Raw genomic sequence first — 26,699 nt, 5'->3', positions numbered from 1 at the left:
TTTTACACCAAAAATTTTGCCGCAAGAGCTGTTTTTTTTGCGCAAATATAAGCCATCTTGGACTTAACGTAGCAAGATGCTCTAAATCATTGATTCTATTTTCCAAAGAGTGGATTTAGGAGATTACTATATTTACCCGCAATTTATGAAGCTCATTGCACTTGATTGATAAATTTAGCGCTTCTGCACACAATTTAGAATTCGGAAAAAGGGGTAAAATGCTTCTACCATACGCAAATAATGATACATGTCCCCCAATGAATGTACATTGCATTTATATCAGTAAACAAGGGGGAAAGCCCTTCAGCAGAGCCCTATGGACCTAAGGGACTCTTCCTGAGGGGACTTAAGGATGGTACAGGACAGATCCTGTATCGGGACACCACACAGTGTTCCTTATCTATACAGATTACTTACTACCAGCCACTCAACAAATAGTTTAGAGTACTGTACTGTCCAGAGTAGGAAAAAATCCCCATCCCCAATAAAAATTTAAATTGTCAGTTTTTCTCATTTTACTCCCAAAAAGCGTATTTTTTTTTCTTTATAAACATATTTGGTATCGCCACGTGCGTAAATGTCTGAACTATCAAAATACAATGTTAATGATTCAGTACGGTGAATGTCGTAAACGTAAAAAATGCTGCTTTTTTGTCACATTTTTATTTAAAAAAAAAAATTATAAAAAATGATCTAAAAGTTTTATATATGCAAATGTGGTATCGATAAAAAAGTACAGATGACGGTGCAAAAAATGAGTCCTCATACCGCCCTATATACGGAAAAATGAAAAAGTTATAGGTGGTCAAAATAGGGTGATTTTAAATTACTGATTTTGTACAAAAAGTTTTAGATTTTTTTTAAGCGGTACAAAAATATAAAAGTATCTAGCCATGGGTATCCTTTTAATCGTATTGACCCACAGAATAAAGAACACATGTCATTTTTACTCCAAAGTGTACAGTGTGAAAATAAAACCCTCCAAAATGTGCAAAATTGTGGTTTTCATTTAAATTTCCTCCCTAAAAAAAATGCTTTTGGGTTTGCCGTACATTTTATGGTAAAATGAGAGATTTCATTAGAAAGTACAATTGGTCACGCAAAAAACAAGCCCTTATATGGGTCTGTAGATGGAAATATAAAAGAGTTCTTGATTTTAGAAGGCGAGGAGGAAAAAACGAAAACAAAAAAATAAAATTGGCCTGGTCCTTAAGGTTAAAATGGTCTTGGTCCTTAAGGATTTAAAGGTGTTATCCAGCAAGGGGGGAGTTAAAACTTTGCCCATTGCACAAGATCTATATACCTTTACTTACCTCCAGTGCTCCCACAGTGCCACAGGTGTCCCGCTCTGGTCCCCGGCTGAGATCCTATTCCTATCAGAAATTGTGAACCAGTAATAGCAGTGCATGGAGATAGAATCAGCTGCATCAATAGAGGTAATACGGTATTTTGTAATGGAGCTATAAAAGTGTTTGCCTAACCGGGTTATCATAAATAATGTTCCTTTCTCATGTCCTTAAAAACTTGCAGAATCCGGAGCATGCAAAAAGCTAGCCGAGAAATTAATGAGATATTGTGAAAACACAGTTAAGTCAAATAGCTATTAGTAATGCTTATTTGATGGCAAGTCTTAATATTTGCTCATTGTAGGACATTTGTTAGTCAAGATAATTACAGTAAATAGGACTAGACAAAGTCTTTCTAAAGGACCAAATATAGTGCAACAGCTGTTCTGCCGCTCTGTGCTCGATAAGTAACTGGCTACATGTTGCATAGGCATTAGGTCTATTGAATGGCTGTGATTTATCCTATTCATACAATAATCATTACCCATCATCACTCAATCTCCAGGCTCACCTTCTGTCATGTTAGGATTTCTAAATGGCGTCTTATTTAGCGTTACACAAATAGACAGATATAGTATAAAGTTCAGGAGTTGTTCGCTTTTGATTATCATTACTGTTGCGCTATTCAACCCTATGGACACATTTAATGCCGGTACATTTTCGCCATGGTTTGGCCTGTATATGTCAGTATACAACATTTTTAAAAATCTGGGAGAATAGAAGTATAGTAGAGAAGGGGATTTTATCTTGAGTTCATTTAAAAAAAAAAATGTATATGTTAACTGTATAGGTTTCTTATAATTGGACCCTATTGTGGTGTCCCGGTACCGTACATTGTACCGTACCTTGTGTGGTAAGTCCCCAAAGTCAGAGTTCATGCGTACCGGTAGGATCCTCCTAGTGGGATAACCCTTTTATGTGTTTGGTCAGGGCCGTTTGAAGGAATTTGGGGGCCCCAAGCAAAATAGACATGGAGGCCCCCCCCCCCCCCCCCCTTGATGTTCACGCACGTCATGCTCTAGGGTCGGCATCAGGACGTAGTAACACCGGCCCTTAAATTCTGGGAGCGCAACGTGAGTGAATGTCGATACGAGGCCACCACATTAGGTGCAGCAGTGTCCCCCCCCCCCCACATTAGGTGCAGCAGTGTCCCCCCCCCCCACCTTAGGTGCAGCAGTGTCCCCCCCCCACCTTAGGTGCAGCAGTGTCCCCCCCCCCCCACATTAGGTGCGGCAGTGTTCCCCCCCCACACTAGGTGCAGCAGTGTTCCCCCCCACATTAGGTGCAGCAGTATTCCCCCCCCCCCCCACTTTAGGTGTAGCAGTGTCCCCCCCCCCCCCACATTAGGTGCAGCAGTGTTCCCCCTCACATTAGGTGCAGCAGTGTTCCCCCCCCCACATTAGGTGCAGCAGTGTTCCCCCCCACATTAGGTGTAGCAGTGTTCCCTCCCCCCCCACATTAGGTGCAGCATGAGGTGCAAGATTTACAGTGTAAACTGTAATCCCCCGCCCGTGTGAATGTACTCTAAAAACACTACACTCCATCTACACAAAATAAAAAGTAAAACACTACATATACACATACCCCTACACAGGTCCCCCCCTCCCCCCCAATAAAAATAATGTCTCGTACGACACTGTTTCCGAAACGGACCCTCCAGCTGTTGAAAATAAACAACTCCCAGTATTGCCGGACAGCCACTGACTGTCAAGGCATGCTGTGAGTTTTGCAACAGCTGGAGACTCCCTTTTTGCGAAACACTGCCATAGGGTATTTTGGTGGCGGAAGCAAATCCCCAGTTTAGCCTTCATATGTGCATGGCGCTCTCTCACTTTGAAGCCCTGTCATATTTCAAGGCAACAGTTTAGTGCCTTATGGGGTATTTCTGTACTCGGGAGAAATTGCGTTACAAATTTTGGGGGAATTTTTCTCCATTTAACCCTTATGAAAAGGTAAAGTTGGGGTCTACACCAGCATGTTAGTATAACATTTTTACACTTACTTGCTGGTGTTGCCCCATACTTTTAATTTTCACAAGCGGTGAAAGGGAAAAAAGACACCCAAAATTTACGTAATTTCTCCTGAATACGGAAATACCCCATATGTGGACCCCATATGTAAAGTGCTCTGCGGCGCACAACAAGGCTCAGGAGTGAGAGCACACTATGTACATTTGAGGCCTAAATTGGTGATTTGCACAAGGGTGGCTGATATTACAGCGGTTCTGACATAAACGCAGAACAATAAATACCAACATGTGACCCCATTTTGGAAACTACACCCCTCACGGAACGTAACAAGCGGTATAGTGAGCCTTAACACCCCACAGGTGCTTGCCGAATTTTCGTTAAATTTGGAAGTGAAAAAAAAAGTATTTTCACTAAAATGCTGGTGTTACCCTACATTTTTCATTTTCACAAGGGAAAATAGGGAAAAAAAAGCCCCCCAAAATTGGTAGCCCCATTTCTTCTGTGTATATAAATACCCCATGTGTGGACGTAAAGTGCTCTGCGGGCGCACTACAATGCTCAGAAGAGAAGAAGCTCCATTGGGCTTTTGGAGAGAGAATGTGTCCAAAATTGAAGGCCATGTGTGTGTTTACAAAGCCCCCATGGTGCCAGAACAGTGGATCCCCCCACATGTGACCCCCATTTTGAAAACTACACCCCTCACAGAATTTAATAAGGGGTGCAGTGAGCATTTACACCCCACTGGTGTCTGACAGATTTTTGGAACAGTGGTCTGTGAAAATGAAAAATTTTATTTTTCATTTGCACAGCCCACTGTTCCAAAGTTTTTTTAAATGGGGTCATTTATGGAGTATTTCTAATATGAAGGCCCTTCAAATCCACTTCAAAACTGAACTGGTCCCTGAAAAATTCCGATTTTTAAAGTTTCGAGAAAAATTGGAAAATTGCTGCTGAAATTTTAAGCCCTCTGATGTTTTCCAAAAGTAAAAACATGTCAACTTTATGATGCAATCATAAAGTAGACATGTTGTATACAGGGCCGGCCTTAGGTGTTCAGGCGCCCTGTGCGAGCTAACCTTGTGGCGCCCCCCCCCCCCCCCCTATTACCCCATGAACATACACAAAGAGGAAAACAATCTTTGTAACAAATATTTTTTTTAAATATTTAATCATTCCCCTGCCCCCTTAATCAGTCCCATGTCCTCCTTAATCAGATGCAGTATAGTTCCCCCACATTAGGTGCAGTATAGTTCCCCACATTAGGTGCAGTACAGTTCCCCCACATTAGGTGCAGTATAGCTCCCCACAGTAGATGCAGTATAGTTCCCCCACATTAGGTGCAGTATAGTTCTCCACATTAGGTGCAGTATAGTTCCCCCACATTAGGTGCAGTATAGTTCCCCCACATAAGGTGCAGTATAGTTCTCCACATTAGGTGCAGTATAGTTCCCCACATTAGGTGCAGTAAAGTTCTCCAAGTTAGGTGCAGTATAGTTCCCCCACATTAGGTGCAGTATAGTATCCCCACATTAGGTGCAGTATAGTTCCCCACATTAGATGCAGTATAGTTCCCCACATTAGGTGCAGTATAGTTCCTCACATTAGGTGCAGTATAGTTCTCCCACATTAGGTGCAGTATAGTTCCCCACAATAGGTGCAGTATAGTTCCCCACATTAGGTGCAGTACAGTTCCCCCACATTAGGTGCAGTATAGCTCCCCACAGTAGATGCAGTATAGTTCCCCCACATTAGGTGCAGTATAGTTCTCCACATTAGGTGCAGTATAGTTCCCCCACATTAGGTGCAGTATAGTTCCCCCACATAAGGTGCAGTATAGTTCTCCACATTAGGTGCAGTATAGTTCCCCACATTAGGTGCAGTAAAGTTCTCCAAGTTAGGTGCAGTATAGTTCCCCCACATTAGGTGCAGTATAGTATCCCCACATTAGGTGCAGTATAGTTCCCCACATTAGATGCAGTATAGTTCCCCACATTAGGTGCAGTATAGTTCCTCACATTAGGTGCAGTATAGTTCTCCCACATTTGGTGCAGTATAGCTCCCCACATTAGGTACAGTATAGCTCCCCACATTAGGTGCAGTATAGTTCCCCCACATTAGGTGCAGTATAGTTCCCCCACATTAGGTGCAGTATAGTTCCCCACATTAGGTGCAGTATAGCTCCCCACATAAGTTGCAGTATAGCTCCCCACATTAGGTGCAGTATTGTTCCCCACATTAGGTGCAGTATAGTTCTCCACAATAGGTGCAGTACAGTTCCTCCACATTAGGTGCAGTACAGTTCCCCCACAATAGGTGCAGTACAGTTCCCCACTTTAGGTGAAGTATAGTTCCCCACATTAGGTGCAGTATAGTTCTCCACATTAGGTGCAGTATAGTTCTCCACATTAGGTGCAGTATAGTTCCCCACATTAGGTGCAGTATAGTTCTCCAAGTTAGGTGCAGTATAGTTCCCCCACATTAGGTGCAGTATAGTTCCCCCACATTAGGTGCAGTATAGTTCCCCACATTAGGTGCAGTATAGTTTTCCAAGTTAGGTGCAGTATAGTTCCCCCACATTAGGTGCAGTATAGTTCCCCCACATTAGGTGCAGTATAGTTCCTCACATTAGGTGCAGTATAGTTCTCCCACATTTGGTGCAGTATAGCTCCCCACATTAGGTACAGTATAGCTCCCCACATTAGGTGCAGTATAGTTCCCCCACATTAGGTGCAGTATAGTTCCCCCACATTAGGTACAGTATAGTTCCCCACATTAGGTGCAGTATAGCTCCCCACATAAGTTGCAGTATAGCTCCCCACATTAGGTGCAGTATTGTTCCCCACATTAGGTGCAGTATAGTTCTCCACAATAGGTGCAGTACAGTTCCTCCACATTAGGTGCAGTACAGTTCCCCCACAATAGGTGCAGTACAGTTCCCCACTTTAGGTGAAGTATAGTTCCCCACATTAGGTGCAGTATAGTTCTCCACATTAGGTGCAGTATAGTTCTCCACATTAGGTGCAGTATAGTTCCCCACATTAGGTGCAGTATAGTTCTCCAAGTTAGGTGCAGTATAGTTCCCCCACATTAGGTGCAGTATAGTTCCCCCACATTAGGTGCAGTATAGTTCCCCACATTAGGTGCAGTATAGTTTTCCAAGTTAGGTGCAGTATAGTTCCCCCACATTAGGTGCAGTATAGTTCCCCCACATTAGGTGCAGTATAGTTCCCCACATTAGGTGCAGTATAGTTCCCCACATTAGGTGCAGTATAGTTCCTCACATTAGGTGCAGTATAGTTCTCCCACATTAGGTGCAGTATAGTTCCCCACAATAGGTGCAGTATAGCTCCCCACATTAGGTGCAGTATAGTTCCCCCACATTAGGTGCAGTATAGTTCCCCCACATTAGGTGCAGTATAGCTCCCCACATTAGGTACAGTATAGCTCCCCACATTAGGTGCAGTATAGTTCCCCCACATTAGGTGCAGTATAGTTCCCCACATTAGGTGCAGTATAGTTCCCCACATTAGGTGCAGTATAGCTCCCCACATTAGGTGCAGTATAGCTCCTCACATTAGGTGCAGTATAGCTCCTCACATTAGGTGCAGTATTGTTCCCCACATTAGGTGCAGTATAGTTCCCCCACATTAGGTGCAGTATAGTTCTCCAAGTTAGGTGCAGTATAGTTCCCCCACATTAGGTGCAGTATAGTTCCCCCACATTAGGTGCAGTATAGTTCCCCACATTAGGTGCAGTATAGTTCCCCACATTAGGTGCAGTATAGTTCCTCACATTAGGTGCAGTATAGTTCTCCCACATTAGGTGCAGTATAGTTCCCCACAATAGGTGCAGTATAGCTCCCCACATTAGGTGCAGTATAGTTCCCCCACATTAGGTGCAGTATAGCTCCCCACATTAGGTACAGTATAGCTCCCCACATTAGGTGCAGTATAGTTCCCCCACATTAGGTGCAGTATAGTTCCCCCACATTAGGTGCAGTATAGTTCCCCACATTAGGCGCAGTATAGCTCCCCACATTAGGTGCAGTATAGCTCCCCACATTAGGTGCAGTATTGTTCCCCACATTAGGTGCAGTATAGTTCTCCACAATAGGTGCAGTACAGTTCCTCCACATTAGGTGCAGTACAGTTCCCCCACAATAGGTGCAGTACAGTTCCCCACTCTAGGTGAAGTATAGTTCCTCCACATTAGGTGCAGTACAGTTCCCCCACAATAGGTGCAGTACAGTTCCCCACTTTAGGTGAAGTATAGTTCCCCCACATTAGGTTGGCAGTATAGTTCCCCACATTAGGTGCAGTATAGTTCCCCATATTAGGTGCAGTATAGTCCCCCACATTAGGTGCTGTATAGTTCCCCACATTAGGTGCAGTATAGCTCCCCCACATTAGGTTGGCAGTATAGCTCCCCACATTAGGTGCAGTATAGTTCCCCACATCAGGTGCAGTATAGCTCCCAAGATTAGGTGCAGTATAGCCCCACATTAGGAAGAAGCAGTTTCCCCACATTAGGTAGTAGCAGGTTGCCCAAATTCGGTAGCATTGTCATTCCCCCATTCTCCCCCCCCCCCTCCCCCCACCAACTCACACACACACACACACAGGCAACCACACATGCACACACACACACACAGACAGACAACGACACATGCACACACACACACAGACAACCACACACAGACACCCACACACACACACACACACACACAGACACCCACACATACACATAGACAACCTTACCTGACCTGCGCTGCACTTCTCTTCTCTCCGGCGGGGCGCCCTAACGAGTGATGTCACTGACATCCTGTGCGGGTCTGCGGAGGTACGTCACATGTGCGACGTCCCTCTTCAGACTCGGGCCGCCAGCCAACCGGAGACGCAGAGGAGGTCGGGGTAAGTGAAGCCTTCCGGTGTAATGAAGAAAACTGTGCCCTGAAGCGGCATAGGGACACAGTTTAGGGAGGGTAGTGGGAATGTAATGAGAGGGAGTGGCCTGCAAAGCAGAAAACTGTGTCCCTGTGCGGAGGGTCACATTCCGCTACAGGGCACAGTTTTCTTCATTACACCAGCATTTAGCGCTGCTTGCACGAAGCAGGGCTAAATCCCGGGCGTCGGGCAATACAAATTATATATACTTGGTGCGAGCTGTGTCGGCCGCCCAGGGCCCCTGTTGCTATGGCGCCCTGTGCAGCCGCACAGCTCGCACACCTCTAAGGCCGGCCCTGGTTGTATATGTGAATCAATTTAAAATGTATTTGTATGTCCATTTTCCTTATAAGCAGAGAGTTTCAAATAAAAAAAATGCATCATTTTCAAATATTTCATAATCTTTTGGAAATTTTCACCAAGAAATTATGTAACTATTGACAAAAATTTACTGCTAACATAAAGTAGAATATGGCACAAAAAAACAATCTCGGAATCAGAATGAAAAGTAAAAGCATCCCAGAGTTATTAATGCTTAAAGTGACAGTGGCCAGATGTGCAAAAAATGCTTGGGTCCATAAGGTGAAATGGGCTGGGTACTTACCCCCTTCCCTACCTATGATGTACATGTACATCATGCAGATACTGGCCACTACTTGTGGCATCCCGTCACGCCCAGTAAGATGGTGGCTATCTTGCCTCGGGACCTATTTGGGTTTTGTCCCCTCCTCACAACAATCGCTCTCATCAGTTAGTCAAATCTGACTAGCTGATGGCAGCGTTTCGCACATAAAAATCCTGAGCAGCTCGTGTGCATGTCCCGATCACAGAGATCAGGACACACACAATGCTCTGCTAGCAGTCTACAGTGTCCCTTACCTGTCCTCCTTGCCCCGGTCTCCCTTACCCGTACCGAGCTGCTGACGCTGTGCCCACCTGCATGCTTCACTTCCGGGTGAAGCAAGAGTAATTTTTTTTTTTTTTTTTTGTAAAGGAGCTGTTTAGTTGTACAACAGCTCCCACTAGTGTCCTAAACCTGTTACTGCATCTTTTGTTCACTAAACACTAGGAGGAGCTGTTGTACAGAAGTAAAAAGATAGATAGATAAATAAATAAAAAATAATTAAATAAATATATATACATATATATGTGTGTGTGTGTGTATATATATATACATATATATAAAAAACAATGTAGTTTTGAACTTTTGTAGAAAATTTTAAAAAATGCTCATAATAATATAAGCCTTCTAATGTTGTAAAAAGTAAAATAATGTTTAACAAATGATGCCAGCATAAAGTAGACATTTTGTGGATGTGAATTAATAACTACATTTATTTGGCATGACTATTTCTCTTATAAGTAGAGAGTTTCAAAAGAGTTTTTCACAAAAATCGCTTCATGTATCAACAAAAATTTACCACTAATATAAAGTACAATATGTCTCGAAAAAACTATCTCTGAATCACTTTGCTAGGTAAAAGCAATCCAAAGTTATTACCACTTTAAGAGACACATGTCAGATTTGAAAAAAGGACTGGGTCATGAATGGGTTATGGGGTTAAGAGTTATGTCATGTGATTGTTACCCAGGAGGTACCAGTGACCAGGTGATCCCAAGAGTGACCTAAGGGCTCCCTGCTAGTCTCCCCCATATAAGCCCTGGGTGGAGCTTCTCTCTCTTTGAGCTCTGCTCTTCTGCTAAGCTGAGGTCCAGTGCAGTTGTGCCTAATGTGTGTGTCCAGAGAGTTGGAGTTCTGCAGCCACCATCAAGTCAAGTAAGCTAAAGTCAAAGCTTTATGAATCAAGTCAAGTCAGTCCCTGTCATCTGTCAAGTCAGAGTGGTCTGCATTCAATTGTCCAGTCCTACTACAAGTCCCAGCAAGCCCTTAAGGTCTCTGCATCACTGGTCACCTCCTTGGGCCCTGGCTGAACTGTATAGACTTTACCAACTGTCTACCCTCAGTAAAGCTACCGTTGTCTGTAACTTGGCATTCGAGTCTTTATTGTTTCCGTGTCTAGCCCAGGATCCAGCGGTATACCTTAGGGTGATTATAGGCTAAACCATGCCCTGTCATCACGAATAATGACATCACGTTAATGACATCTGCCCCTAGGGTAACAACATTTGGCATCATCACACCCCACTACCACACACGTCAACATTTCCCTTTTTATAGGCTGCAAACATCAGGACTCTTGCTGCTGTAAAATATAGCAGCCTGCAGACTGAGTCACATCTTGTTTTAAAACACAGTGACCAGCTGTCTTCAGCACGTTTTTATTTTGGCCTAAAAACCTGGACTTGCTAAGAAGTGAATGAAAGACCCCACTACCAACCTGCCTTTCATTCCATAAAAATCCAAGCCGAAAACAGACATTTCCAAAGTCAACTAAGGTCTACTTGGGATTCAACTATTCCTGGATACATCATATCTGACCCAACTTTCCCTAAACAATATGTGGTGTCCCAGTAATGTGTTGCATACCGTACCTAGTGTAGAGGTCCCCAAAGTCAAAGTCAGAGTAACTACTTTCAGGTAGGATTCCTCAGGTGGGACAGCCCCTAGTCGCCACTCCACAAGTCTATCTTTAATAATAATAAATGTATATATTTAATAATTTTATATATATATATATATATATATATATATATATATATATATATATATATATATTCTATAGTACTTACCTTGTTCAGCGTCACAGAACCTTCGGTCATGTGACCATGCTAGTAACCTCTATGGTATGTTGTAGGACCTTAGGAGGTCCTTGGGTCACATGTTACAAATCTCTGTAATGGTGATTGACATCAGTATGGACCAATTAGCGTTAGTCCAGCCCCGGCCCATATAAGGGAGCTGCGTCCAATTATCTCTCTCTTGGGTTGCTGCTCTTGTGGATGCCGGACTAACAGGATGGTGCTACGCAACTTTCAAAGACACGCTAGGCCTCAAAAACTTACCGGCCTCAGCGGAACATAAACCGTGAGTTTAAATCTAAATCCCCGCTAATGCTAGCGTGATTACTGGACCGCAACTAACCCCTAAATCCAGTGGAACAATGCATATTACTAAAAGACTCTAAATGCTTAAGTCCCAACATTTGTCAATCTCCAAGGAAAGCCATTGTTATGCTTAGAGACTGTTATATTAGTGAAGCTTGCAGAAAACCTTCAGTAAAAGTTAATACTGTTTCAGAAAACTCTCCGGTTGTGGACATTCTATTATTATCTGCCTCCCTTTTGCTCTTGGGAAGGGTGGCGGCAGGAAAAGCAATATTTAGGAGCCCTCACCCTGGCGTCACGAATAGCAAGGGTTAACAAGCACCCTTTAATAACCTCACTGCTACACTCCCCATACCCTACACCCCCCAGGCTATCACAAATATATATACACACACACACTTCCCGCAACCTGGTAGCCACCCATTTTGGTCACTGTCTCACAACCTGTATGATGGTAAAAACAAGACACAACCATAATAAACCATGATTTTTTTTTTCTTTAGAAGAAGTAGCTGAAGTATAGAATCTAGATGGCAGATATGTATATGTTTGTGTAAAACCTGTTTAGACAAAGTTAACTGTACCTATCTGTATCTGTAAAGACTGAAGTACAATCATAAGGAAGTGTTTGGCTGCAGTTATTGTTTGGTATTACAACCAGTTATTATGTATGAGGGGAATAATTACTTGTTAACATGGTGTTAAATAAATGTAGTAATGATCCTCTCGGTCTAATCACATTCAGTTTGATAAATAACAGGAGACATATGATAGGGGGCAATTACTTTTTCATTGCAGTATTTGTGCTCTGCATTTCTGGGGGGGGGGGGGGGGGGGGGGCTCTCCAGGAGACTGGGGGCTCTCCTCCATGGTTTTGGGTGACCTTATATCATCTGGCTCCCATGTCTTAAATGTTTTTAAATGTGTGTTACATACATTGTTTTTCATGTGATTTAAATTTTGAAAATACATGTAACCTAGCCTTATATGGTTATTCCACATTTATTCTCAACACTTTTAAATGTGAAGCTATGTTAAACTTATATGTTTAATTTAACCCAGAAAATACAAGTAGCTTGGCCTATAATGCATATTCCCCATTCACACCTCTTTTAATGTGTATTGATGTTAAAATACAGGTCAGCCTAATGCTGTGCTCAGCTTCCTAGGTATTGTAATGTGATTTTTATGGCTTTTAGGCTTTTAATGTGCTTCAATGGGCTCATTCACTGCTAGCTGAGAATTTTGGTGCACCAACTGGACACAGTACTGTAGGTGACAGGAGGTGACTGTATGAGGTCAGGCCACTGATTTATGCTTTGCTCTGCTTGTAATGTGATGACTTTTGTGGGCTCGTTCTCTTCTGGCTAGAATTTGTAGTGCACCAACTGGACACAGTACCGCAGGTAACAGGAGGTCACTGTCTGAGGTCAGCCCACTAATTAATGCTCTACTCAGCTTGCTTTGAAATTGTATTGGATTTGTGAAGGCTTTCTGGGATTATTATTATCCCTGTACCGTGACACACTGGGGGAGATTTATCAAAGGATTTAGACTGGTTTTTCCCGTCTAAAATTGTCGCACAGAAAGTCGCAGTCTAAATACGTGCGACTTTTGCTTTAGAGAATTTTTAGAACATGATGCATTCTAGTCTATTTTAGACAGAAAAATGCATTGGTGCTTAATTTATTAATAGCGATTTTTCGTCGGAAAGCCGCATCGGACGAAAGTACGCTGAAATGTCAGAGCATGCTGGAGCAGTTTTAAGGTTTAAATACAGTCTAAACCATAGATCCCGAAGTCTGTGCGCAGAATTTATCAAGAGCCGTGCGACTTTTGATAAATGAGGCACAAAATAGACTGGCCTTATGCTCTGTAGGTTGGTCTATATTGATGAGGGAAATAGACAACTTTGATAAATTCCTCCCACTGTGTATAATCTCTTTACTGTGACATTAATGTGTGTATTATCCCTTTACTGAAACATCACTGTGTGTATTATCCTTGTACAGTGACATCACTGTGTATTATGCCTGCAATGTGACAGCACTGTGTATTATCCCTGTAGAGATCCTGAAGTTTAGAGTTGAGGCACTGGCTGTATGATCAGACTGGAGTGGCCTGTGATAAGCATTATACCTTCCCCACTTTCATTTACAGTCTGTCTTGCTCTTTCTGTTACTGGAGATCAACTGAGCTTAAAGGGGTACTCTGGTGAAAACCTTTTTTCTTTTAAATCAACTGGTGGCAGAAAGTTAAACATATTTGTAAATTACTTCTATTAAAAAAATCTTAATCCTTCCAGTACTTATTAGCTGCTGAATGCTACAGAGGAAATTCCTTTCTTTTTGGAACACTGATGACATCACGAGCACCGTGCTCTCTGCTGACATCTCTGTCCATTTTAGCAACCATGCATAGCAGATGTATGCTAAGGGCAGCATGGTGGCTCAGTGGTTAGCACTGCTGCCTTGCTTGGGTTCAAATCCCACTAAGGACAACAATAAATAAAGCATCATTATCAGAGAGCATTCCAAAAGGAAAATAATTTTCTCTGTAGTATTCAGCAGCTAATAAGTACAGGAAGGATTAAGATTTTTTTTAATAGAAGTAATTTACAAATATGTTTAACTTTCTGCCACCAGTTGATTTAAAAGAAAAAAGGTCTTCACCGGAGTACCCCTTTAAAGGGGTATTCCGCTGGAAAACATTTTTTTTCTTTTTTACATCAACTGGTGCCAGAAAGTTAAACAGATTTGTAAATTACTTCTATTTAAAAATCTTAAGCCTTCCAGTACATATCAGCTGCTGTATGCTCCAAAGGAAGTTCTTTTCTTTTTGAATTTCCTTTCTGTCTGACCACAGTGCTCTCTGCGGACACCTCTGTCCATTTTAGGAGCTGTCCAGAGTAGGAGCAAATCCCCATAGTAAACCTCTTCTGCTCTGGACAGTTCCTGACCTGGACAGAGGTGTCAGCAGAGAGCACTGTTGTCAGACAGAAGGGAAATTCCGCTTCCTGTGGAGCATACATCAGTTCATAAGTACTGGAAAGATTAAGATTTTTTAATAGAAGTAATTAACAAATCTGTTTAACTTTCTGGCACCAGTTCATTTAAAAGAAAAACATTTTTTTTTTCCAGTGGAGTACCACTTTAACAACAGGCAGCAAATTTAGTAGAAGTGAAACCCCCAGTTACTGGTACTTTAGATACATATTTAGGGGGTAAGAAATAAAAAAAAATGTACACACTCCTGCAATCAAATGAGCACAAGTTGTGTGTAAAGTTAGTGTCCATTTAGGAGAGTATTTTTATAGATTTATAGCATTACTGTCATTTGAATAAACCTTTGACATTGTCAAAAGTATAGATCTCACCTTATCTCACTACTAAGACCCACTGCAACTAGAAGTTACAGACAGTTACAATCCCTGGCAGTCACTCAATCCCAACCCTTTCACTGCATAAGTTCAGGACCAGCTCTGCCAGTAGGCAAAATAGTCAGCTGCCTAGAGCACACTCTTTGTGGGGGCGCTGCTCTGCCCACAACAATAAAGTTAGCCAGGATCCAAAGCAGCCACCTATCCAGCTAGACTCCACTACCCCAGTAGTAAGGTGATTACATGAGGAGGAGGTTTGTTATAGTGTGTCACCCCAGTAGTAAGGTGGGGCATGTCAAAAGGCAGGTGTCCAGGGTTATTAAGGATTTACCCTCTGGGAAGACTCCGGGACTTGATGGATTGGTGGGGGACTGGTACAGGCTGAATGAAGAGAAATTGATCCCCATTTTACTTAACCTGTATACAGTGGCCTTGCAGTCTGGGGCCCTGCCTGACTCTATGAGAGAGGCTCTGATTGTAGTACTGCCTAAACCTGGTAAAGATCCGACCTTGCCGGATTCTTATCGACCCATTTCCTTCCTCAATGTTGATATCAAAATTCTAGCGAAGGTCCTCGCGAACAGACTCCGGGGGATCATTTCCTCTGTAATTCACCCTGACCAGAAGGGGTTCATGCCCGTAGGACGACTGATGTTAATGTGAAAAGACTCCAGCTTAACATTTCTACAGCGGAGGAGGGAGGATCCCCTGGTTATGTGGTTAGCCTTGATGTCTATAAGGCTTTTGATTCTGTTGAGTGGCACTATATTTGGTGCCTGATGCGAATCCTCCGCTTCAGACCTGTTTTTCAGAAATGGGTTCAGTTGCTGTATGACTCCCCTAGGGCCCAAGTATGCACTAATTTGGAGATCTCCGAGTCATTTCAATTGGGCAGGGGCACTAGCCAAGGGTGCCCCCTATCACCTTTTTTGTTTGCTTTAGCTGTAGAGCCCCTGGCGGTGGCAGTTCGCTCCTCTACCTCAATTAGTGGAATTGCTAGGGCTTCCCTGACCGAGAAGATATCTTTGTATGCAGATGATACCCTAGTGTACTTGGCTGACGTTGGGGACTCCCTGGACGCTCTATTCTGTCTGCTGGAAAGGTTGGGGGGGGGGGTCTCGGGTTTGCGGGTTAATTGAGCTAAATCATCCATAATGTCCTTGTCCCGTGCGGGGGCTCTGCCCTCTATACTTCCTAATGAGTTGCAGGCAGTGTCCCACTTTAAATATTTGGGAGTGGAGGTGTCCCCTAACAACTCTGAATTTATGGCCCTTAACTTGGATCCTCTACTTAATAGTACACTTACTAGGTTGCAGGAGTGGGACTCCTTGCCCTTGTCTTTGGCTGGTAGGATTAACATTTTCAAGATGATCTTTCTCCCCAAGTTCCTCTACCTTTTTCACTTATCCCCTATTATTCCTCCCAAGGATTTTTTTTGTTAAACTTAAACGGGCTCTGAGATCCTTCTACTGACAGGATAAACCTCCGAGGTTTGGACAGGCTCTGCTCCAGGAACCTAAGCAGCGGGGGGGGACTAGCTGACCCTAATATGCATAATTATTTTCTAGCCTCACAGCTGGTGTACGGGGCCTGGTGGATCGACCTGGACCTTTCCAATGCCTTTGCAGCTTTGGCAGGAGCCCTCCTGGGTTCTTATGAGACGCTGACCAATGCATTATACAGGTGTGTTCTCTCTATATCTTTACCGACCCGTATTAATACGGTGGCGGTGGTCTGGTCAGTGGTTACCGGACGCTTCCCTCAGCCGCTTGTCTCTCCAAGAGCACCCCTGTGAGGTAATTCACATTTGGAACACCTCCGGGAGTTATAGGCAGCTGGATTTTGGAGCTCCCAGGGAATCGAATTTGCCATGCACCTGTTTGGAGATGACTGTTTCTTTCCTTCATTTGCTGCGGTTAGAGAACGTTTTAATGTCCCTCAGGATGCCCACTTCCGGTATCTTCAGTTGTGATATGCGGTTTCTGCGCAGTTTGGTTCACTGGAGGTTATCCCTGTCTTTAATTAATTGGAGCTTCTCCTGGGGACCACCGACATGACAAAGCCTCTTACCCAGAGCTATGCTCTGCTGCAGTCAGTGGGTCCGGACCCATTTGCTGTGGCACAGTTGAAGTGGGTTGAGGATATTCCCAGTCTTTCAGAGGATATGTGGAAGGAGGTTGTTAAGACGTATTATTCTACAGTAGTTAGTGCTCGGGATATGCTTATTCAATCCAGGTTTGTTCTCCTTCTGTATTATACTCCAGTTAGACTACATCGGATGGGGGTCTTGGGGTCAGAGATTTGTTTTAGGTGTGGGAGAGAGAGGGGCACCTTCTTACATGCGGTTTGGACTTGTTCCTGCGTTGTGCCCTTTTGGAGGGAGGTGATGACATTCTTGACGGACCACTTGGAATTCCCATTATATTATACTCCAGTTAGACTACATCGGATGGGGGTCTTGGGGTCAGAGATCTGTTTTAGGTGTGGGAGAGAGAGGGGCACCTTCTTACATGCGGTTTGGACTTGTTCCTGTGTTGTGCCCTTTTGGAGGGAGGTGATGACATTCTTGACGGACCACTTGGAATTCCCATTTGTTTTAATGCCACAGGTATGTTTGCTAGGGGTTATCAGTGGGTTAGTGATGGGATCCTACAGGCGCATTTTGGTCCGTTTCCTTTTGTTTTGTGCGTGCAAAGTTATAGTGATGGCCTGGAAGGATGTGTCTTCACCCCCTCTGGCCATGTGGATATCCCTAGTTAATATATATGTCCCATTATGCCATGCCCTTTATGTCAGTAGGAAATGTCCGAAAAAATTTGACAAGGTCTGGGTACCATGGTTGTTGTTGCATGTCTCTACTAACCCTCCAGTTTGGGGAGCCTCTCAGTCGTAGGCTGACTAAATGAGAATTGAGGAGCTCCTAGGGTATGTTTGGATGTGTGTGAATGGTATTGTCTATGTGTGGTCTTTATGTATTGTAGTTCTGGGTGGGCCTCCCTTCTGTTGGGAGCAGAGGGGGAGAGTCTATGGGATTGTTATTTGTCTGTTGTTCACGGTGCTTGAAAACCAATAAAAATATGTTTAAAAAAAAAAAAAGGCAGGGTCAAGGGGTGACAAAATTAGCTTTCATCTAGGGCGGAAAAATCCTTGCACCAGGCCTGCATAAGTCTGTGAGAGAGCAAAATAGTCAGACAGAGCAGCCAGCCTGGTAATAAACAAAGCTACCGTGCACTTCACAGGATTATAAGTCACGATCACAGCCAATCTCAGGAGTGAGACAAGGTGCGGCCTAAATTTTGACTTGTTAGGACAATATGTCAAACTTTTTTCGTATGACAGTAACTCTTTAAACAAAAACTGTTGCGTGTAGAGGAGGACCACAGGTACTGCGTAATCCTCTGCACAGTCTCCTGCACGCACCTCTGCCATGTGCATGATGCTTGAAGAGCAAGCTGATTAAATCTCATTTCTGGCTGAAAACAGCCGTCTACTTCAGAGAATACTGCATGTGTAAACGACACCCAGAGATCGCGTAGGTGTCTAATGCAGGTCACTTACTTCTCTAGGTAATTTCGGCACATAATTGTATTTCCATTTAACATTCATTTCTAGACTGACTGCAGGCCATGCTGACCTAGAAACACTGAAGTCTGTCATCTCTAAATACGGAAAAACCCAGGTCTGGTAAAATTCACTTGGAAACGTGCAAACAATTCTGGAGCCTCTTTTCTTAAAACTCTGCACTGTGCTGTTCTCTATTATTCCTCCTGAATATTTATAAATAAATTGACAACTGGGTGTTACCCTACCATTCTTTCAAAGTAGTATGTCTCTACACAGTCCAGCTCTGTCAGCACCGATTGGTTAATATCAGACTGTACTAGGACACACACCCTAGCTGCTAACACCCACTTGTTAGTTAATTAATAATTTTCTAGCAGGACTAAAAGGAGCTGCAAAACATATAGGCCCTGATTTAAAGGGGTACTCCGCTGCCCCAGCATTCGGAACATTTTGCTCTGAATGCTTGGAGCGGGCGGCGGGGGTTGTGACATCATGGCCACGCCCCCATGATGTCACACCCCCTCAATGCAAGTCTATGGGAGGGGGCGTGACAGCTGGCACGCCCCCTCCCATAGACTTGCATTGAGGGGGCATGGCTTGACATTACAATGGGCGTGACAGTGACGTCACGACCCCACCGCCCGCTCTAAACGAACTCTGGGTGCTGCACAGAGATCGCGGGGGTTCCAGCAGAGGGACCCACGCGATCAGACATCCTTTGGATAGGAGATAAGATGTCTAGGGGTGAAGTACTCCTTTAAATTTGTGAGAGAAAATCTAAAGAGATTTTCCCACAGCAACCAATCACAGCTCAGCTTTCACTTTACCAGAGATTATTACAATAGGAAAGCTGAGCTGTGATTGGTTGTTGTGGGAAAATCCAGAATTGGCATTTCTTAAAGGAAACAAGTATGTATCCAAACTTTACTTTATTCCCTGTGCCTGACTTATCTTCTAACCTCCTGTGACCTGACCTTCTATCTATTTTCTGACGTTTCCTCTGGTTTTGTGATTTTGTACTGTATTTGCCTGTGTGTTGCCCACCTGGTTTGTCTAACTACTTTGACACCCCTGCACATAGTCCAGTCGAGTTACTGTTGTCCAGTTGGGGGCCGCTGTTTAGGGTGGATTTTTACTGATGTGAAAACTGGAAAATTTTATTGAAAGAAGCAACGTAATTTTTTTTAAATTCTATTCTCTGTTATTCCTCCTGGAAATAGATTACTGAGTTGACAACCTGACGTTACTATGCCATTACCATGGTTTCCAATGAGTTTTGACTGTGTTACGCTACAAAAAGACAGGCCCCTGAACAGTGATCAAATTCACGCCCATTTGTCAATTTATTCATGTATTTCGGGGAGGAATTACAGAAGAGCGGCACAATGAGAGTTTTGAGAAAAGTGTTAACTCAGAGTTGGTATTTCAGGGAGAAGAGCTAACACAGTGTTTCCCAATCAGGGTGCCTCGTGCTGTTGCAAAACTACAGCTTCGCCCCTAGACATCTTATCCCCTATCCAAAGGATAGGGGATAAGATGTCAGATCCCCGGGGTCCCGCTGCTGGGGACCCCGGGGATCGCCGCTGCGGCACCCCGCCATCATTACTGCGCAGAGCGTGATCGCTCTGCACGTAAAGACAGGCAATACAGGGGCCGGAGCATCGCTACGTCACGGCTCCGCCCCTTGTGACGTCACAGCCCGCCCCCGTCAATACAAGTCTATGGGAAGGGGGTGTGGCGGTCGTCACACCCCCTGCCATAGACTTGCATTAAGAGGACGGGCCGTGATGTCATAAGGGGCGGAGCCATGACGTCACGCTGCTTTGGCCCCTGTATCGCCCGTCATTACGCACAGAGCGAACTCGCTCTGTGCAGTAATGATGGCGGGGTGCCGCAGCGGGGATCCCCGGGGTCCCCAGCAGCGGGACCGCGGTGATCTAACATCTTATCCCCTATCCTTTGGATAAGGGATAAGATGCCAGGGGCGGAGTACCTTTTTAAGACTGTCTAGGAATGCTGGGAGTTGTAGTTTTGTAACAGCTGCAGGTACCCTGGTTGGGAAACACTGAGCTAACAGATAATTTCTAAGGGTATGTTCAGACTACGGATTTGTAGCTGAATCTCCGCTTGCGGAATTCAGCTTGCAGAGATTCAGTCTGGCAGCCAGCGGCGGCGGTAGGAACGGGTGGCACTGCCGTCACTATTGCTGGCTATGCAGTGCTCGCGGACTTCTGTGCAATGAACGAACATGTTCTTTCTTTTCTTTTCTGAACAATTTCAAATTCCCTATTGTGAATGGGTCTCGCGGAAGACCCTTTCACACAGATGCTAACGTTCACTGTGCGGAATTTCACTCGCGGAATTCTGCATTGTGAATGGGTCTCGCGGAAGACCCTTTCACACAGATTCTAAGATTCACTGTGCGGAATTTCACTCGTGGAATTCTGCATTGTGAACATACCCTAAAGGAGAAGGTCAATAAAGTGAGATTACTAGCAGGACAGCAGGAATGGTAATAAAGACCTAGCCATAGCACATATGAGATAAGACATATTGAACTGCCAGTCTGCAGTGTTTCTCCTATATTGCGCTGAGATTTTAATAGTGTCAGACTGTGATAATCTCCACCGGGATCATGTATTAGGTTATTTTATTATGAATGATGAATTCCTAAGAAATACCTTTTAATACAACAGCATTGAGTTATAATTGCTGGGACATGTGGGATCATACATTAGTGGTGTTAACCTGCGGACGCTTATTTCTCAGGCATTTAATCATTCCCTGTTCTCTGCCCCAATCCATAGTCTCGATATTTGGATATTACTTAGAGTTAATGTAATTGCATTTAATGTTATTCCCTGGTTTCTCTCCCTGCCGCTATCATTCATCAACAGGCTAATCTAATATAGAAAGCTTGTGCCGCAAATCATTCTGTACTAGGGGCACCACATGGCTTACAGCTAGGGAGCGGATTGGAACAATTTCATTGAAGCTCATTGTGGGCAGTGAGTGATGAAGCTCAGATAGTATATGAGATCAGTGTCATGGAAGCTGTGACACTGGTAATAAAAATAGCAAATAGTCATGGCAATGATCAGAAGGCCTAGAAAGAAAACTATAACCCCTATTATCTTACATTTTCTATGGCAGGTTAAAGGGATACTGAGAAGTGAGGGTGCATTCACACCATGGCTTATGTATACAACGGCCATACATGGTTTTATATTATAAAACTGTATGGAATCTTTTTTTCTGTATAGTCCAGCACTAAGAAACCTTACTAAAAAAGTGAATTTGTATGGCTTTGTATGGTTTGGCATGGTTGTGGTTCAGATGAACCAATATTACCCTTCCCAGAGTCGTCACAAAATATAAGATACTATAAAAGGGGTTAGGAAAAGAGCACAATTTAACCCACCTATAGGCGCACTAGGTGCACACACAATTAACCCAAAATATAATATAAAAATATATAATCAAAAGCACATCATTTTAAAATATTTTATTAAATTGATGAGAACATATATTATTGCAAAATAAATAAATACAATACACACAAGGACAGGATAAAACCAATATGATGTATATAAAAGTTGATATAGTATAAAAAATATGTATAGATAGATAGTGGAGGCAGGGAAAAGAGTCCAATAGCAGCACGTATATCAATTGTGTATGAGAAGATATATAAATATGTAAAAAACCACTTACACCAATGCTGCTTGCAAAAAAAAGTTCAATTGTGACACACAAAAAAACAACAATAGTAATTAGATCAAAAACGTATGTGAAAATAACCCTGGTGCCAAAGCAGATATCAATACAGATCAAAGTGAAAGTGCAAAATCGGGAATAGCAACAGCGGCAGTAGATACATACGCAGTGTAGGACTCGCGCCAACTACACTCCGACACGTTTCGCCAGGGGCTTTATCTAGGAGTAATGTGAGACTACAAAAGCTCGGTATTTATATCACAGGTAACCAATAGAGAAGTTATCTGTTGGTTACCTGTCATATGCCGCACTTTTGGACCGTATCCAGTTTTGTTGCCTGACTGAAGACGGAGGTCTGCCAGGGTTTTTAGTCTGGCAATAAAGCTCATATGGTTCAAAAATGAGCCTACCGGAGTCACTATCTGACTCCGTCCGGCTCATTAAGGTGGGTGCGAATGGAATTCAGCACCGGCCTTTTTTTTTTTTATTCTCCCCCCGGATCCGGCTGCCGTTTTCCCAAAACCTGGTGTGAATGCGCCCTCAATCTGTTTTTATTTGCCAAACCTAAAAACAGGTCCTACCACCACCTCTGCTCTATTGAATTTTCTTACGATCGATCAGCCCCCTACCAATCAGTTATTTGTTGTCTATCAATCATTTGAATTAAGGGAGTAAAACAGCCCCTTACAGGGGTTAGTTAAAGACAAAAAAAAAACTTCATTTGTTGCTGTGGGTGGCCTAAAAATAAAAAATAAAACACATACTCACCTTCCTGAGTTCCCTGGTGCAGCAGCATCCTGTCTCTTTCAGACGTTGGCCGTCGCTGCGGTGAAGAGCATGTCTCAGAAGTAAGAAGTAGCCAAAGCTGCAGAGGACTAGATGTCACAATGGGGGCCATGGGGGCCTTAGATAATAGATTTTGTTTTTTTTTTTCATCAGAGAGAACTTAGACAGAAAAGAACAACTCAACTTCAGAAGCTCATAAGTACTGAAGTAATTCTATTCGGGCATGCTGGGAGTTGTAGTTTTGCAACATCTGTAGGTCCGCAGGTTGGAGACCACTGATATAGATGAAGAATATTAGAGAGCACTTGGAGTTTTCAGCATCTGGTTTGCATTAGATTTTCTCTCATTCAGACATGATCATACTGAGGACGTCATTAGATGGAGATGAACAGGAAAGAATTTTTATTTTCCCCTCCGCCTGGTTTCCACTCACCACCAAATTAGATTACTGGAGAAGTGGAGCAAGCTAGGTATCTGCAGTGAGTGTGCGGCTCTGACTTTACCGATGATGTCACCGGCACACTAAGCCAATGGCGGCTGATTATAGTTACTATGGAGTCCTCAGGAATACAGCATCCCCCTTCATCCTTTACTCAATAGAAATGGCTATTGATTTTACACATGCAGTTCTTTCTCTCAGTGGAAAATCAGATGTGTATATGACATTACTAGAAACTATAAAAATAGACTTGCCTTGTGCCATGTATATGGTGTGTGTAAAGGATAACCCCCCCCCCCCAAAAAACAAACAAACAAAAAAAAAAAACATGAAGGCCAACAATGGCTGACAAGCTATCATAGCTGCATTTTGCATGGCCTCTAACTGGTACCCTAAGGGTCTATTCACATGGTGGATCTTCATCTGAACAGACCTTAAAGGGGTATTCCAGGCCAAAACTTTTTTTCTATATATCAACTGGCTCCGGAAAGTTAAAGGGGTACTCCGTCCCTAGACATCTTATCCCCTATCCAAAGGAAAGCGGATAAGATGTCAGATCGCCGGGGTCCCGCTGCTGGGGATCGCTGCTGCAGCCCCCCGCTATCATTACTGCGCAGAGCGAGATCGCTCTGCACGTAATGACGGCCAATACAGGGGCCGGAGCATCGTTACATCACGGCTCCGCCCCTCGTGACGTCATGGTCCGCCCCCGTCAATACAAGCCTATGGGAAGGGGGCGTGGCGGTCATCACGCCCCCTGCCATAGACTTGCATTAAGGGGACGGGCCATGATGTCATGAGGGGCGGAGCCATGATATCACGCTGCTCCGGTCCCTGTATTGCCCGTCGTTACGCACAGAGCGAACTCGCTCTGTGCAGCAACGATGGTGGGGTGCCGCAGCGGCGATCCCCGGGGTCCCCAGCAGCGGGACCGCGGCGATCTAACATCTTATCCCCTATCCTTTGGATAGGGGATAAGATTCCAGGGGCAGAGTACCCCTTTAAACAGATTTGTAAATTACTTCTATTAAAAAATCTTAATCCTTCCAATAGTTATTAGCTTCTGAAGTTAAGTTGTTGTTTTCTGTCTAACTGCTCTCTGATGACTCACGACCCGGGAGCTGTGATGTTCCTATGGGGATATTCTCCCATCATGCACAGCTCTCGGGACATGACATCATCATTGAGCAGTTAGACAGAAAACTTCAGAAGCTAATAACTATTGGAAGGATTAAGATTAATAGAAGTAAGTTACAAACCTGTTTAACTTTCCGGAGCCAGTTGATATATATAAAAAAAGGTTTTGCCTGGAATACCCCTTTAACACAACTATGCTCTAGGAGTCATGAGATGTGGACCACTGAATTACATAAATTATTAGATCATGTTCACACAGTGTATTTTAAGGCTGCAAAATACACTTGTATTAACAGGCAAAATGGGCCTCCAGGCTCCAAGTGTGTGTTTATTACTTTGAGGACCATTATTTAGAAAATTGGATCTTTTTTGGGTGAAGTTTCAAGTAGGTTTATGTGTTTCATGAACAAAAAAATGCCAATAATGCATCAAAAATGCATACGTAAAATGGCTGTAGGTATGCTCAAAATAGTATTGCTTGATCTGTATCACTAGTTTGATTCTGTGTGTTTTAGTTGCTGATAAAAAAAAAGTTTTAGCTTGTAAAAAAAAAAAAATTGTACACAAAAAAGGGTATTTAGAGACCTAATATGGCCTTTTTATATCTTAAAATTATGTGTAAACATAGCCTTATAGCAAAATACCCACTCCCATAGATTTCATGTCAACAAGAGAGAGATTTATCAAAACCTGTCAGGAGGAACAGTAGCACAGTTGCCCATAGCAACCAATCAGATCGCTTCTTTCTTTTTTGCAGAGGCCTTGTTAAAACTAAAGGAACCAATCTTATTGGTTACTATGGGCAACTGGGCAACTTTTCCTTTGCACAGGTTTTGATAAATCTCCCCCATAGTCTCTATCTATCTCATAACCATCTATCTATCTATCTATCTATCTCATATATATCTATCTATGTATCATCTCATCTCAAATCTATCTATCTATTTATCTCATTATCTTTCTAATAAATCTAACAAATATTTTTGAGATTTATTCAAACCTGTCCAGAGGAAAAGTTGCACAGTTGCCCATAGCAACCAATCATATCACTTCTTTCTTTTTGATTTCCCAGCCCTTGGAGGGTTGGCGCCGCGAGTGTTCCACAGTCGACACCAGGCGGTCGGTGTCTTACGCCCTGCTTTGCCGCCTGGTTGAGTGCGCTAGGGTGGTGTTTGCCTTCGCTCTCTCCTTTTTTGCCGCCCTTAAGGTTAGGGAACTCCTCCCCCCATCCAAATTCAAACTGGGTGGGCTTTTATTCACTGATGTTTTTGCAAGTCCGGGTTATGTTCGTTTGCTAGTTTCCCGTTCCAAGAAGGACCTGTCCGGTCGGGGGTCTTGGATTCCCTTGCTCCCGGCAGTGGGACCTGTGTGCCTGGTCCAACTTGTCCTGGACTATTTGTCGCTGCTACAGGTGGGCTCGCAATTTTTGGTACATGAGGACTCTTCTCCGCTCACTCACTTCAAGTTTTTGGCGGTTTTCAGGCATTGCTTGCGGGAGCTGGGGCTTTTTCCGGGGGAATTTGGTACTCACTCCTTCCAATTTAGCGCTGGGACAGAAGCGGGAGGGCTGACCTCTCAGAGGAGTCGGTCAAAAGATTGGGTAGATTGTGCTCTGCTTGCTACTCATGATATATAAGACCAGGCTTACTGTTGAATTTTAATCTCTTTAGGTTTTCCCCCGGCCTGCTGTGTGGACCGTGGGTCACTCCCACGTGGCTCGGGCCACTCAACATGCGGAAGTTCACCCAGGAGGTCGTAACCTGGGTTTCCTCTGGATCGAGGTTTCCTGGCAGGGTATTGGTGGTCTTCGATGGGCTCTGGTCCTTCCCAAGGTTGTTGACATCAGCATGCGTGCCCAGGGCCCCGTGGTTCTGGTTGTGCACGCTGGTGGCAACAAACTGTGGGTTTTTTTTTACGCTTAGTGGAATTGCTCACCTTAATGCGCTGCAAATTGGGCCGTTTTTATTGTTTTTTTCCCTGAGCTAATTTTAGTTTGGTTGGAGATAGTGCCAAGAATAGTTTGGACTGGTGCTAGGGATGTTGCTGAGGTCAAGCGGGTTTGACAAACAGTCAATGCGAGGGTGTCGTGTTTTGACCATTTGCGGTCCGGGGTGGTAGTGAGGCATCGGCAGTTGGAAGGGGACAATAGGACTTTGCTGAGGTCCGATGGCATACACTTGACTGACATAGGGCTCGATATATTCTTGTCCGGCCTGCAGGACAGTGTGGAGCAGGCCTTGTACCTGCTGGGTGGGGGTCAGTGCCCGGTGTAGGAATACACTGGCTTCTTCTTGGCGGATGTAAGGAGCAATTTTGCACATGCGGAGGGGTTTATGTGCATTCGTGCTCACCGGAGTCGGGGAACCACACCGCAATAACCCAAAAAATGTTTAAAGTTTTTGAGTGCCTTAT

The 26,699-nt window shown here is 43.8% G+C and overlaps 1 protein-coding gene across 11 annotated transcripts in view; it reads left to right on the top strand.

Moving 5' to 3' along the window:
• The window catches only part of PDE4D (phosphodiesterase 4D), an 846,931-nt gene that overhangs the window by 471,523 nt on the left and 348,709 nt on the right, over window positions 1-26,699 (top strand). The window contains exon 1 of one of the 11 annotated variants that reach the window (XM_056540952.1): window positions 8,159-8,226. The exons of the other annotated variants lie outside the window; for them this stretch is intronic. Within the exon in view, the coding sequence (XP_056396927.1) occupies window positions 8,165-8,226 (62 nt within the window). The 5' untranslated portion in view covers window positions 8,159-8,164. Of the gene's footprint in view, window positions 1-8,158; window positions 8,227-26,699 lie in introns of those variants that run through there. 11 annotated transcript variants of the gene reach the window in all.

The sequence above is a fragment of the Hyla sarda genome, chromosome 1 (assembly GCF_029499605.1).
Source record: "Hyla sarda isolate aHylSar1 chromosome 1, aHylSar1.hap1, whole genome shotgun sequence".
Taxonomy (NCBI): Eukaryota; Metazoa; Chordata; class Amphibia; order Anura; family Hylidae; genus Hyla; species Hyla sarda.
This window is presented reverse-complemented; position numbering and strand designations above follow the sequence as displayed.